A 14632-nucleotide genomic window follows, 5' to 3' on the forward strand; every position below is an offset into this window, starting at 1 on the left:
CAGTAGTAGAACAAATGTGCTGTCAACATTACAGTGGCGCTACGCTGATTTCCTAAACCGCATAATATATGTGTCTCCACGAGGCAATTTTTCAAATGTGATAAATCAATTATCTGTAAGGACTTTCAATCATGAATTAGCAAGGTTGGAGGAAAATACTTAAAAAACAATTAGTTGCCAAGTTTTGCAATAAATAAGGCAAAAGGCATAGACTCAAAAAGATGAACAAGTATCTCTTAGTTGTCAAGTGCATGTCAAGGTGATTGGTCAAGGTCATTGGTAGTGTTTGTCAAACCTGAACACCTTACAACGGTCTAAGATGCTAAAGTACATGTCATAAAATATAACAACCTTCTAGTTTAAATATACTCACAATTCACTTAAATCTCTGCCTTTTTTAGTTGAAGACAACACTGATATACTCACAGGAATTGAAGAAAGGTACAAAAAAAAGCCATAGGCTGCCATCTACTGGAATGGTATTGAATTGGTATTTAAAACTGAAAAGTGAAACTGGATAATTTTCCACAGCACACCTATTATTTCATCTGATTTTTATGGGATTTTCCTCCTGTACCACTGAAGGACACCCAAGTACACTCTGTGGTACACGTACCCTAGTTTGACGACAGTATAATAATATATTATATTTCATATTTCATCAGTATGGAACGACTTTAATGACTGAAGAACTACAGCGCAAATTCAGAGGCCCTTTTAATGAGGCAAATATTTCCATAACCACAAGTTTTAATGTGTAAAAAATGTAATTAAACTTTTATACATTAGCGGCGTATTCAGTTTGGGGATAGAACTGAATCAAACACAACTGTAATAGGCTACTAAAAGAAAGGATTTTAAAAAGCTTGTTTGTTTTCCATAAGTTGCAGCAATAAAATAATGTTGAATGAATAAAATGATGTAATTTATGAAATGCCTTTAAAGAAACCAAGCAATAATATTATAAAAAAATGAATACCTTCTGATATTCTTCTAATGTCATGTGACCTACAGTGTTCACAAGCGCGAAAGCTCTTCTCTCTCTATTGTCTTGTTTTTCCATTGTTTTGCCAGTGAACCTCTGAACGTAAACATCCAGTGGTAATGGGACCCCCACTGGTCAGAACAGAGACGCTACATGTTCAGTTCTAAAATTATCATCTCAACTGTGCTACATCCTCAGGGCAAAAACAAACATTTTTATAAAATGCATGAAACAAACATAATTCATAATCTATTAAATACATCTTTGAGAAGCTCAACTTGGTGGCGGGGGGGCTGAAAATACATAATGTATGATAAGAGAATAATTTTTTGCTTTTGTTTTCTGTTTTGTTTTTTGTCATTGCAAACGTGCTAAAGGTCTCCACAGCCTAACTGACACTGGTATTTGTTAACTACTGTGGTAAACTCTTCACTGTTCACAGGTAAGCATTCACACCAACACTATACACATTGAGTGAAGATTAAATTGTATTAAAATATACATATATAAATATATTCAGGTCAAAATGAAATATTAAAACCTAATCAAATTATATAAAGAAATACTCATGAACCTGAACTATGTCTACGTTGGTCTCAATGTCCACTGTCCAGTGTTAACCTGACTATAATGTCCACCGCTACTACGGCCATGAATGCCAGCCTAAACGCTCATTTGTCTTCCGCCTGCAGGGTTCTGAGGGACAACTGAGACGGCAGTACAATGACTGTTCAAGCTCACATGACTGCACACACACTTTAGCACAATCTGCTCTGACAGGGACCTCGCCAGGGGTGCAGGAAAAAAAAAAGCCATCACCACTAAAACAACAGGAACCATAGGCAAGACTTAGACCTCATGATGATCGAGTCAATAAAGAAAAAGTTTGTACCACATATTAAATACTCTTACTATACTATACTATTATCCAAATAATATTTGTTTTTACTATACTATACTATTATCCAAATAATTTGTTTTTGAGTATTTTCTGGACGCTCTTTGCCAAAAAAATACTGTATTTTCTGGATGCTCCTTGCCAAAAAAATACTGTATTTTCTGGACGCTCCAGAGTACCGCATCAGCCAAAAAAATGCATAATGACGAAGAAAAAAACATATGTAAGTCACAAGTCGTTATTCCTTATTTTCTTTCTTAGTTTCTCTCAGGCACAGTTCTACGATCTATTATTCCACCGCCTGGCCAATACGATACATATCACAATACAAGGGCAACAATACGATATATTGCGATATGAAGCGATACTGTAGGCACGATATATTGAGTTTTTTTTCCAGACAATTTAATTGACTGTTACTTGTTATTAAAAAAAAACGATTCAGTGCTGTAGAATATCAATATAATATCGTGAAACTAAATATTGCGATATTTCAATGTATCAATCATTTCTTACACGTCTACTGCCCGTATACGTCAATGAAGAGATCATTTTCGTAGCCTGGTGTTTATGTGATTCTGCACAGTGCGATGCTCCAAAGCTCCTTGTTTTTTTTTTTTAAAGAAACATTTTTATTTTCATAGGCACTAATACAAAGTCTGAAAAGGTGTTCCAGGTGATAGAAAAATGTTTTTTGACTGGCTGTTGAAAAGACAACAAAAAGCCACTAATTTATAAAGCACACTGGATACCAGCAGTACAGTCAAGGATCTGGAACCCTGTGAATAAATAGCGACAGAAAAAGCACATCCAACAGCAGAAGTTAATAATTTGACACAGAGGGGAGCAGAGTGTGTCCTCGAAAATGATTTAAGCTTTTCTGAGAGGAAATGCTTCACCTGGAATATTCCATCCACACAAAAAAAAAACCCTCACCCAGCTTAGTAAAGCATTTTCCATGTGTTCCTAGATTTATTCACCTTTTTTAAAAAATAAAAATAAGTTATTCTATATATATAACAACTATTGCTGCCTCTGGTGGCAAGGAGAAGAACAATGAGACGCCTCTGAGACACCCTTAATATTTACTAATTATAGATTGTATTTGACCTCAACTCTTTAGGTTTTTTTTTTTTTTATGTAACTGTGATTTGACAGCGATGACTCCTCAGACAGAAGAACAGAAATAGGAGGAGAAAACAGAAGTGCCAGACTTATACGTCTGTCTGGTCTTGAACTGTACGTGCCTTGTCCATAATAGCTCAGAGTGCCATCATTAGCTCAGAGGTGAGGTTGGAAAACACAGTGAGAATAAACCCAGAGCCGCTACTCGGTTCATGTTTTAAGGCAACGTATCACTGCTATCCATATGCTGGCAGACATGATAAAAAGAGACACTGCGCTATCTGCATGCAAACACCAGAACATGCCTGCTCTGTTGGACACCCCACACACAGTCACATCACATACAACACATGAATGTGAAATGACCTTCAGCTGGTTTCCCTTTTTCCTCATTTATATACAACATTATTGTAAATGTCAGGAAATCCAGACGTGTTGATCACGTCATCCCACGTTTCAGTTTAAATTGGTAGCAGAAATGCCATGGTTTAAACAAAGCACCGTGTCAGTGTTCATCGTTTTCTCTTCCTTTTTAGGTGGTCAAACATTTTGTGGAAGTGGAAAAATAGACCTGTAAGACGGCAGAAAGACGACTGATGCCTTTAAAACCAAGAGACGAGACAGATCTTGATTCTCAAACACCACTGAAGTCTCGGCCAGTTATGCTTATTTTGACAGATCACACACAGAAGCAGGAATTATCGCGATCCAGGTGCAAAAACAGATTCCTATTTGAGGGTTTACTTAAAAAGATCATTCCCTTGTTTTGTTTCCAACAATTTTCCAAACGGACCGTCTGCTTTAAAATTTTATGCCTCCCATTCTCACGCTGAATTATATCTATCATTACATGGACTTTAATGTTTTATTTAAAAACGATCCACCAAAGAATGGCCAAAACAAGTAAGTGGGACAATAAACCACTAAGGAAAAATAAACAGTCGTGAAAGAACCGGCAGTGAAGAAAATAGGGTCCTACTTTTTCCCCCAAACATCTCCTACTGCCTAATCCTTTTTAAGGTCCAAGAAAGTTGGAGCCAACACCAGCAGTTTTCCAGTCCATCAGAGGTCAAAACAACCATTCACACTTACATTAGTGTATAATTAACATTAGCCATAAAAAAAAAATATCCACAGTGACCATCCATTACCAACAGGATTCAAACGAGTGACCTTCCGGCTGTAAGGCAAGGGCGCTGACTGACTCCTCTATCATGTGTCCTATAAGTGATTGAACACTTGGTGACCTGGACCCTAAATGTCACCTCACTGACCTCACTGATTGATGAACAATTCATCAATTTCCATTAAAAACAAGCTAGTCTGTTCGATGGGAATCTGTTAACCTTTCCACCAAATCTTTGGTTTTTATTCAACCAATGCTACGTCACTAGTACAAGGACACAGGTTGGATAATCACGTCACGGTTGATGGAAACAGCACCGCCTGTAGGGCTGATATTCACAATTCACGTTAATCTACAAACCTTGGTTTTGTGAAGAGGTAACACACGCACACGCATTCACGTATTTTACAGTTTTTTTTTTTACTTTTCCCACATAATTGCTGCGTACATCAAGACGAAAGGGTTAACTCGACCCCGATCTCAACACAGCACTTGCCGAACAAAGTTTCCCGTTAGCTCAGGAGTGGATTTTTTTTAAAAAAACGCAGCAGCAGGTTCCGTGGCAAACGCGCCAACAGACGCGGCAACAACAGACGCTGCAACAACCCCAAGAGTCTGGTGACACGAAATCTTACACAACACACGGAGCAAACAACTACAGAGTCCGCCAGCAAAACAAAAGCAGCTCCGCAAGTGAGGACCGTCAGAAGAACTCTTCAGGCAGCAGCAAGACAAACCTCGTTAAAGACCAGGAGGTGGCGGAGGAGGAGGAGGAGGAGGTGCGCTTTACTTACTCTGTTGCTGGTAAAATCCCGAAGAAGCCCCGAGAACGAGCGAAAATCAGAGCACCGTGCAGCAACAGCAGCAACAGCAGCAGCAGCAGCGGGAGCCACATTCCCTCTCCTCCGCCTCCTCCTCTTCTTCTGCCTCTCTCTCCTCAGCAGCGGTTCGGATAAGTTTGGTGACGTCACCGGGCAGCGGGTCTGAGGCGACGGAGTTCTTTGGTCCTTTCTTAAATAATACATGGAAACCGAGAGACGCCACCGGAAATACGCCCGTGGGAGCCGAGCCCCCTGATGTCGAGCTTACTCTGTGTTATGTTAATTATGGAATTTAAAGTGACACGCTGCCAGCAGGGACTCCCGAGTGTAGAGTACAACCACTTTTTACACTTATGTAAAACCGTACAAACGATATACGATACGAAAGAATACACACAGAGTAGGACAGACATTAGCAAATTGCCTTTAAATGTCTTTAAATTTGCACAGATTATTTTTTAAATGAACCAAACCCCGTTATTATTATTATTATTAGTATTTTCATTTATTTCCAGACCCTTATATAGTATCAAAAAGCTTACAGTTTAATATAACTAAAGGGCATTAACATTTGAATTTTCTAACGCCACTACTTTTCCATGTCTTTTATGGTTTTAATTGCAACAGTCAGAAAAAGGAAAAAAAAACAAAACGTAAAAGCGAACTCCGTGCTCTCGATTCAACAAATCTACTCCTTCCTTTGTTTCCATAACATTCATCCAAATAGGTCAAATATGCGAGAGTAACAGAAGGAAAAGTGGACTCAACTCCCCCGGTATGTGCTTGAATATTTGGCCAAGAAAGCTGATTCTGATGTTTATGAAGCAGGAATATTTAGTGAAATATACTTTAGTCTTAGATTTTACTCATACATTGTTGTGTTAAAGAAGTCAACTCAGTTTACTATCAACAAGTATATGGTATTGTTGTTCTTTTTCTTGCCGTGAATAGTTGTTTGTACCTGCAGTCGGCTCAGTCGCCACATGAAACGTGCACCTGCCAACTCTATAGAAGCCTGAAGGGGACCAAAAAAAAGAAAAAGAAAAAGAATCTGCTGCCTGTGCTGCTGTTAAGCTGCTGGCAGGGACCAGGCACCAGGGACCAAGGACCAGGGACCAGGGAGTGGAGCTGCCGTCTCCTTCCTCCTGTCTGTCCTTCTGCTGCTCAAATAACCAAGGAGAGGGAATTTTAATCCAATATTTGCTCCTGTGGCCACTGCCTCTGAGACTACGACCTGAAAGTGACCCCCACCACCGGACACGTACAGGCGTCCAAATTTCCACCATGCTGTATGAGAAGTCTTACGGTATAAAGCTGTGAAAACTGATACTCTACAGGGAGAGTATGGGGAACTTACTGAGTGAACATGTATGTACATATATAACATCATGTATTTATATACATACATATACTGATATACACACATATGTAGATATACATACAAATATTCAGTCATATAATAGTCATATAAACCAGTCATATAAACTTTCAAATTTAACATCATTTATCATCATTATTGTCATAGTTCGGAATATTGATTTATCTGGATTATAAATTAATAATTAAGACAAATACGACCACAATTAATCAATTGGAATTGTCTATGTTTTCTGTTATTAAACTGGATTCAAATATTAGTCTTTTTGAGCGTGTTTTATTTCTTAAGTTCAAAGTTCAAAGACGTCCAACTGTGGTGTTCCTCCGACACACACACACACACATGAGCCAGCTGACTCCTCACTGCGTCGACACTTGGGAAATTAAAAAAAACAACTAAAATCATCTTCTCCCATTTCATGACATTTGAAACTGTCAAAAGACTTAAACTTGTCGCAGCGTTAATGATATTTATGCAAAACAACATCTGCTGTAGCCACATTTCTACATCGCTCTTATTTATGTCATTCAGCTGATTTAGTTCAGGAAAATAACAGCTCCTAGACACTCCTGGTTTGCTGGAGTCATACAACTTCCTGGCAGTTTTTTTTTTTTTCATGGTGACACACCAACACAAGACTGCTCTTAGGAAACTAACGGAAAAAAAAAAAAAAAAGAACTTGCTCAATTTCTGTCTCTTCCTTATTTTAAAATGCCGACCCAAACGTTTTTTTTTTTGTTTTTTTTGTCTCACAAACCCTGATTGTAGCACCACTTCACAGCCATTTTTAAAACCGCATTCCTAGTCCATACCCCTACCCATCCATTTATATCGTGCCATACGAGAATCCCCATTAAGGGCAGAGGCATCACAGCCACTTATCAATCACCGCTGCAGTTCATCAGCGTAGCTGCCACCGGAGATCATCACTGCAAAGATTAATGTTACAAAGGCTTCTCCACCGGCCTTACCTAATCAGAGGAGATAAGACCAGAGGAGCCTCTCTCTGGAAATAATAAGACGAAATTATAATTATATTTTTTTCACCAACAGCAATGATTCTATGTTTTATGTTGCCTTTTACTGCCAACTGCAGAGTGAATTCCCTCTGTGCCATGAAGCCTTGAATTATAATCTGCAGTTAATGTGATTTCAAATCAGAATCACTTAACTGTACTTGAAAGGTCCCACAGGGGTCAGTGTTGCGTCTGTTGTGATTCACCAACATCTCAGCAGACAGTTATAATAATAATAACAATAATCATTGGACCAGTAGAACATTGCCTCTAAATTGCTGTTAGAGTTATAAGGTATCGATGCACGTACTTTGTGATATAATTATGTACAGCAGTGTTTACCAACCTTTTTTGAGTCACGGCACATATATATCATCAAGGAAAACCCGACAACACACCACCAAAACAAAAATCTCACAAAAAGTATGTAATGAAAACTTATAATATTCTAGTTCAAATTTACTAAAAATGTACTCCTGTTTAGTTGTAGACAACGCTGATATACTAGCAGGAATTGAAGATACAAAGACACAAAGATCTTCTTCAACAGCTCTGATTAGCTTTTTTTTTAGTTATTTTATAACCATCTTCTTGTAAAGAAGCACTGAAACTAACCATTGGAAATTTATCTCTACCACCACCAGCTAACATTTACAACCTAGGCTGTATTTTCTAAACTACAAGTACATCCCTTATATACATTAAGTAGTAGAGTGGGTACATATATATTATACATGCCAGATATGAAGAAAAGAGAAATACATACTCAGCCTTGAACCAATACCTTCATGAGGTTAAGCAATGTCTCTCCATGAATCTTTGAAGAATAAAGAATTACAGTGAAGTTAAAGCCAGTGCTGGGATCAAGACGCTGCTTACTGATGTAAGAAGCGTCAGGAAAGGAAATGTTCAAAAACCTCTGCTCACTTTTAGGTCACAGTCGTCTATATAAGCCCTCTGTGGTGCTTTCATGTGTCATCAGATGTTTCTCTCATTCTCTCTCTTCTGTCTTCAGTAATAACAGAAGGAAGTGAAGTGCACTGCAGAAAATGTCAAACGAACCTGACAGAACGGCTATGTCATTTGGACCGGCCCCCGGGACCAGACAGACGCCTTTTTTTCAGTCCATTGGAAACTAACTTTTACTTTTATTGAATGACATCTTTGCAGCACAGATTTCATTTTATGGTTATTTCACTATAACGAGTTGATTAAGCAACGCCTGAGGGCAGGGCATCCCAGTGTGAACGCTTTGGCAGTTGTAGGGCTGATAAGGACCTTGGAAAAGTCTCGTCTCTTTTGATTTCCTTGTCGTCAGCTGGAAATCTGACAGTAACTGCTGGAAAAGCACAGTGGCCAAAATAAATCGTTCACACTGACATAAATATGAATGACTGTTACAGCTAACGTTAACTCTGGTGTCTGTACCAGGACTGTTTTATCTGCCCAACAGTCCCAGCATGTGTTTTTACCAGGACTGTTTCATCTGCCCAACAGTCCCAGCATGTGGTTTTGTCCACCAACACCCCCCCCCACGGTGAAGAAATAGCACTCCAGCACTGCTCCACTGAAGCTAAAATTCCACAGGGTGTAACAGACTTCCTCCACTACAGCTAATTCTAAATGAACCAGTCATATATTTGATCAGGTATTAGCTAGCGCTATTAGATAAAATGTACATCTTACGGTAGATATTTTTTAACATTTACATTTTTGACATAAAGGAAACTAAGCTTCTCTCTGCCGTCTTGGAGTTTCAGAGTCAGAGCTCTGCCTCGTTTCAGCTCAGCTGGCGCAGCCCGTTGCCTAAGTGACAAGGCCAGAAAGAAATGACTGCATCCATGCAATGATATATTATTTAAAAGTACTAACACAGATTCATTATCCAGCCCTGTGCAACAACAGGATGAGGAGAAACACAAGATCAAAGGCCACGAGGAGATTACTTTTCATCTGGGTGGAGGTGTGGAGCTGAGCGATGTTGACTCTCCGTGTGTGCGTGGTTGTGCGACTCCTGCCTGATTTATTTTTTGCCCTGGAAAGACTTCAATAAAATGAGGAACCGGACTGTTATAGATGTCAGCAGGCATTGGATCAAAGATTTAAGAGGCGGTGTTTAGCAGTTAACTGTCACTTTACATTTGATGTGTAAGTGAGTGTGGATCCATCTGTCAACCATTATGGTCAATGTATAGAACTGGGCCGTTCTCAGTATTTGGAAACACATTAAACAACTGTCAACAAAGTCTGGTTCAGATCTGAATAGATTTACACTGCGTAAAAATCTTAGAGCCCACACGAACGTCAGGTATTTGTCCAAATTACTGTATTTTCCGGACTATAAGTCACATTTTTTGTTTTCATCCTTTGACTGGGTTTGAGACTTATCCTCAGGTGAGACTCAAATATTAAAAAGTATAATTTCACGTTTGTTATTTTCACACAGACATCCGCTAGAGGGCGCTTGTGCAGCTTAAACTCCGGAGCGTCCGGAAAATATGGTATTTAAAAAAATACAACTATATTTGTATGTAGTAAAATCCTTAATTGTCATTATACTTCATGTACTCTCATACTTAAATGTCAACGCCAAGATAAAACGTAAACGTTGACGTAAAATATATCGTTTCAGTAAACAGAATAAACGTTGATAGAGCAAAGATTTATGGTAGAGGAAGTAAACTGAATACCAAAGTACTTAACAGGTACCAGAATAAGTCATACAAAGAGTGTGTGTATTCTGTTTCGTTCGTTTTGTTCTACAGTAAGTGGCTGTTAGCAGGAGTTCTGACTCTGTGATCTGTCACTGATTGGCTGGAGCCGGCTGCAGTTTCCACTGTTTCTAGTTTTAGTTCTATTTAGCTATAAAGTTATAAAGACAGAAACATATGAATGTGTTGATGATGCTTTTTGAAAACATTAAATATTTGATATTTGTGTTCCTTCTTATACAGGCTTAAGTGCAGATTTGCAGTGGATTGAAAACTCTTGTTTTCTTAGGGACGGCAGACAAAGTGTTTCGTGCAGACTAATGGATGCAGCCTCTCACATGCTCTTTGTTGCATCTAAGCCTAGCTTGTGTTCAATCAAGCTCGGAGCTTAACATTAGCAAAGCGTTTTCTGATGTCATCCTGTGGGAGGAGTTGCTCTTGTGCTGTGTGACGGGCTGCTGTTTGACTCGGTTTGGTCGTCTGCTCTGACTTTGATGGAAGGCCAACATTATGGGATGTGTTGGAAGGTTTGGACCACAATGTTATTTTATTAAATGTTATTTCATTAAAACTCCAGTCAGTCATAAAAAGAAGTGCTTTTCCTGATTTACAATCAGCCTTCTCTTCTCAGTCTGTGTGTGTGTGTGTGTGTGTGTCATGCCCATTAATGTCAAAGCCACTGTGACCACGGCGTAGTATTTGCCTATGACAAAAGACAACCTTCTACCCAACGCTGGTGAGTGACATTGTAAAGTTTGTAAAGTTTCCATATAGAGAAACTCACATATATATAAATACATACACACATAAAAACATATATATGTACATATATACATGTACTATACAAACAATCATTCCTACATACTGTATATTCTTATATATGCACATAATCATATATATTCACATATATACACATACATATATACCCATATAAATATATACATATAGACATACATATATACACATATATACATACATATATACATACATATATACACATACATACATACATACATACATATATATATTAATATGCATACAAGTTTAATATTCTCTACTAACTACAGGCCACTGGCAGCTTACCCACAATGCACATTGTCCCGTCAGCTGGCACAGCCTCCGGCTCTCGCTACAGTTCTAACAGAGACAGGTAACAGATAAATGGACGGATGCATGAATGAGCCGACGGACGGATGCGTGAATGGAGAGACAGTAAAAATGATGAACCGTTCTGTCTGGGAAATAAATAACTATATTTCCAGGGACCAATGAGGAGGTGGGAGCAGGCTGCACTGATAAGGGTAGCAGTGATGAGGCCGGCCTTTAAAGGCTGACTTACGGCTCATCAGTGAGAAGTTAAATTGTTTACCCACTCAGGATCGCAAGTCTGCGCGTGGAGACTTCCTTCCCGCTGCCAATCACTTAGCTGAGGCATTGATTCTTCTCCTGCCTAAGGGAGATGTGAGCGTAAGAGGAATTATAAACACAAAGAAGAACACGAACCCAGCTGGCCTTCATACGCACTGTTTGTTCTACTACTTATTTGACGGAAGAATAAAACACATTTGCTTGTTCTTTTCCCTTGACTGTAAAAGGTTCAGTGAGAGTTTCTCACTAATGAAAAGGCTAGTTTCCTCCCAGGGAACCGCTTACAACAAGAGACCGTTTCACAAAGAGGCCGATTTCAAAAACAGTCCGAGTTTAATTAATTAACAAATCGGAAGTGGGTTCCTGGGAACAGAACAACAACAACAACATTCAGGGTCGTGAAGGAGTGGTCGGATTTGAACAAGGCAACAGGAGCTGTGCCCCACCTCTGCAGGGATTAACACCGTCAAGACCGAGATCTTTGTAACAGATGAGCTCATTAAAGGTAATCACACCACATTAGGTTTCATTGAAAACCAATCAACAAGTCCACCTTTAGGCCTCCCTGCTGGAGGAGTGTTAAAGAGATTACTTTTAAAATAGGAAGAGAAGGGATGCAAAGAAGAGGGTAAAACTACGATATTAAAGAGATTACTTTTAAAATAGGAAGAAAAGGGATGCAAAGAAGAAGGTACAGTGAAGTAAGTAAAGTGCAGTATCGTAAAACTACGATACCCCAACATTCTTTGAATACAAGACCAGACCACCGCTACCAGGTAATACCGTGGACCGATACCGTCTCTCTCTCTCTCTCTCTCTCATTGGTTGCAGCTTCTACCAATATAAGGCCGTCAGCGTGGACGAGGCTGTTGTAGTGTGGTAATGATTTTGTTTTTGTCAGACTTGAGAGAGAGCGAGACCACAGTGGAATATAATCTGTGCCAGCTGAAGCTGGAATACGCCGATAAGTCCTTTAAGGTAGATGTGAGGACTAACTGCTTTGTTGGCCACACAATGCACTCCGTCTGGGCTTCATTAAAGTGACAGCTTTGGGACGGATTTCTGGACGGCCATCAAAAGCCGTTGATGGTGTGTGGAAATGCCTCGCAGCTATTCTACGCTGGCCGCTGTAAGCTCATCAGTGGGGAAATAGAAAGACAATGATTTGGATGAGGAATTTATCTTTTTCTACCTTTTTTCCAACTGTGGGGTTTTGATTTTTTCATTGAAACTACTGTCAGCTAACGTCACCAGACAAACATTTGAACACCAACTATCGCTGCTCTCTATTTTCTAAACCGCTGGTCAAAGAAATGTGAATATACTGAAAATACATTCCCTTTGGACCAAACTTGTTCTGTTCTGTTCAGATGTTTGAAACTCATCAACAGGGTTTGATCTAGAACCATCTGATTTTTCTCTCTCCTCATTAGAAAGGTGCAAGAACATTTAATTTTTATGAACATTATTGATCCCACACTGGGGAAAAATGTGTTAAATAGAGATCTACTGCAACAGGCTGCCCCCTGGAGGTGCCAAGTATGTGGTTCCTCTGGGAATTAAACCTAGGACTCTCTTAGTCACTCAGTAACCACTACACTACGCAACCACTTAAAGGAAGTGTATTAAGAGCAGACAAAGAAGCAGGTTGTGACATAATGTCAAAGGTCATCCTTCAGAATGCTACAGAAAAGAAAAATCTCTGAAGGAAACACCACTGAAAAAGAAGAGAACAGACTGAGGGAACATATTTTTAAATTATGAGTTTACCTCAATTATTAACAGGTGTATCAAACAATATTATCAATTTCCCCTGCATACCAATAGAGGGAGCCCAAGGACCAACGGCGGTACATGTACCTCAGTTTGAGAACCACCGATCTCGACCATTCTAAGCTGAAACCTTCTGATTACTGTGAGTCATGATGTCTTTTGTCTGAGCAGAAAGACTCTGCCAAAAAGGCAATGATCCGTAGCTACACAGCTGCTCAGCACAGACACGGCTGAAACTGTGGAGGTGCTGTACATCACCGTGGTTATCTAATCTGTCAGCTTCACTTAGTGGACCAACAGAGTGTTTCATCTCAAAGGATAAACAGAGAGTCTCTGAAAAGACAAGACATAAGAGGAAAACCAAGACAAAAGATGGCAAAATAAAAAATTCATTTGAGTTCATCGTCGGCACCGAGCTGCTGAGTCTGTGCAGGAACGTGGGATGAGGCTTTAATGAACGTTGGCCATTAGTGTCACCAGTACGACAGCCGCCTCACTCTACCAATGTCTTGTCACGTGTTCATTCTCTGCAGTAAGTAGGGCAGCATGGTTCATGTGAATAGGACATGGACCAGCAATCAGACCAGACTGAGAATTGCCTCCCCCTCCCCTTCCCCTATTTTTGACTGCTGAAAATTCGCCGTCTTCAGTCGACAGGATTTTCATAAGCTCTGCTGAAAAGACCAGCCTCTGTTTTCAGCTCACGTCTGTGACCTGGTTTATTGATCTGTAATTCTAACAAAAATAATATTTTTTTTTCCCCGTTAGGCCCAGTGTGTCAGCATTTCAAACACAGTTACTCTGAGAGATGTGATGCTTGAGCTGTCGTCCTGTTAAAGTGCTTCAGAAGCTGTTTAATGAAAAACTCCAAGAAGGCGGTGAACAGGTTTAATCGTGCATGCCTCTGTACTGTTAGCGTAGCACAGGGGTCGGGAACCTTTTAAGCAGAGAGAGACACGTATTTAAAATGTATTATTAACGTTAAAGTTATATTAAAAATTAATAATGTTGTTACTATCTGATGCATAAAATGCTTCTTACCATTAATGCGACTTTTTGGTGCTGCATGGTTTTAATGCGATTGGCTCCAGTGTAAAAAAAATGCCATGTTTTCACTTTTCATAGTTTCTGAAAATACAATCCCTCCACCAGTACACTGTATGGAAGATAATAAATAAATATCAAATAAAAAAAATCTATGGAAAAATCATATTTATGTGAAAAGTTACAAAATATTTTATATAAAATCTCATATATACATTTACAGTAATACTGTATAAAGGCCTATCGTTGCAGGGCTACGGGGGGATCCATTTTTGTTTTAGGTGATCAACATGGAAATGAGATCCATCTCATCAAAAGGCGTGATTATCCAGCTTAATGATGCATTTTCAATGACTGCTGGACTAAAATGCTGTTTAATTAAGTTTT

General features: G+C 39.2%; 1 protein-coding gene across 1 annotated transcript in view; it reads right to left on the reverse strand.

Moving 5' to 3' along the window:
- Window positions 1-6392, reverse strand: part of LOC103392416 (PTB domain-containing engulfment adapter protein 1-like) — a 52661-nt gene extending 46269 nt beyond the window's left edge. The window contains 1 exon segment of the mRNA XM_025063903.1: window positions 4929-6392. Coding sequence (XP_024919671.1) covers window positions 4929-5159 — 231 coding nt within the window. The 5' untranslated portion in view covers window positions 5160-6392.
- Between the last annotated feature and the right edge of the window lie 8240 nt (window positions 6393-14632).

The sequence above is a fragment of the Cynoglossus semilaevis genome, chromosome 16, assembly GCF_000523025.1.
Source record: "Cynoglossus semilaevis isolate Cse_v1.0 chromosome 16, Cse_v1.0, whole genome shotgun sequence".
NCBI lineage: Eukaryota > Metazoa > Chordata > Actinopteri > Pleuronectiformes > Cynoglossidae > Cynoglossus > Cynoglossus semilaevis.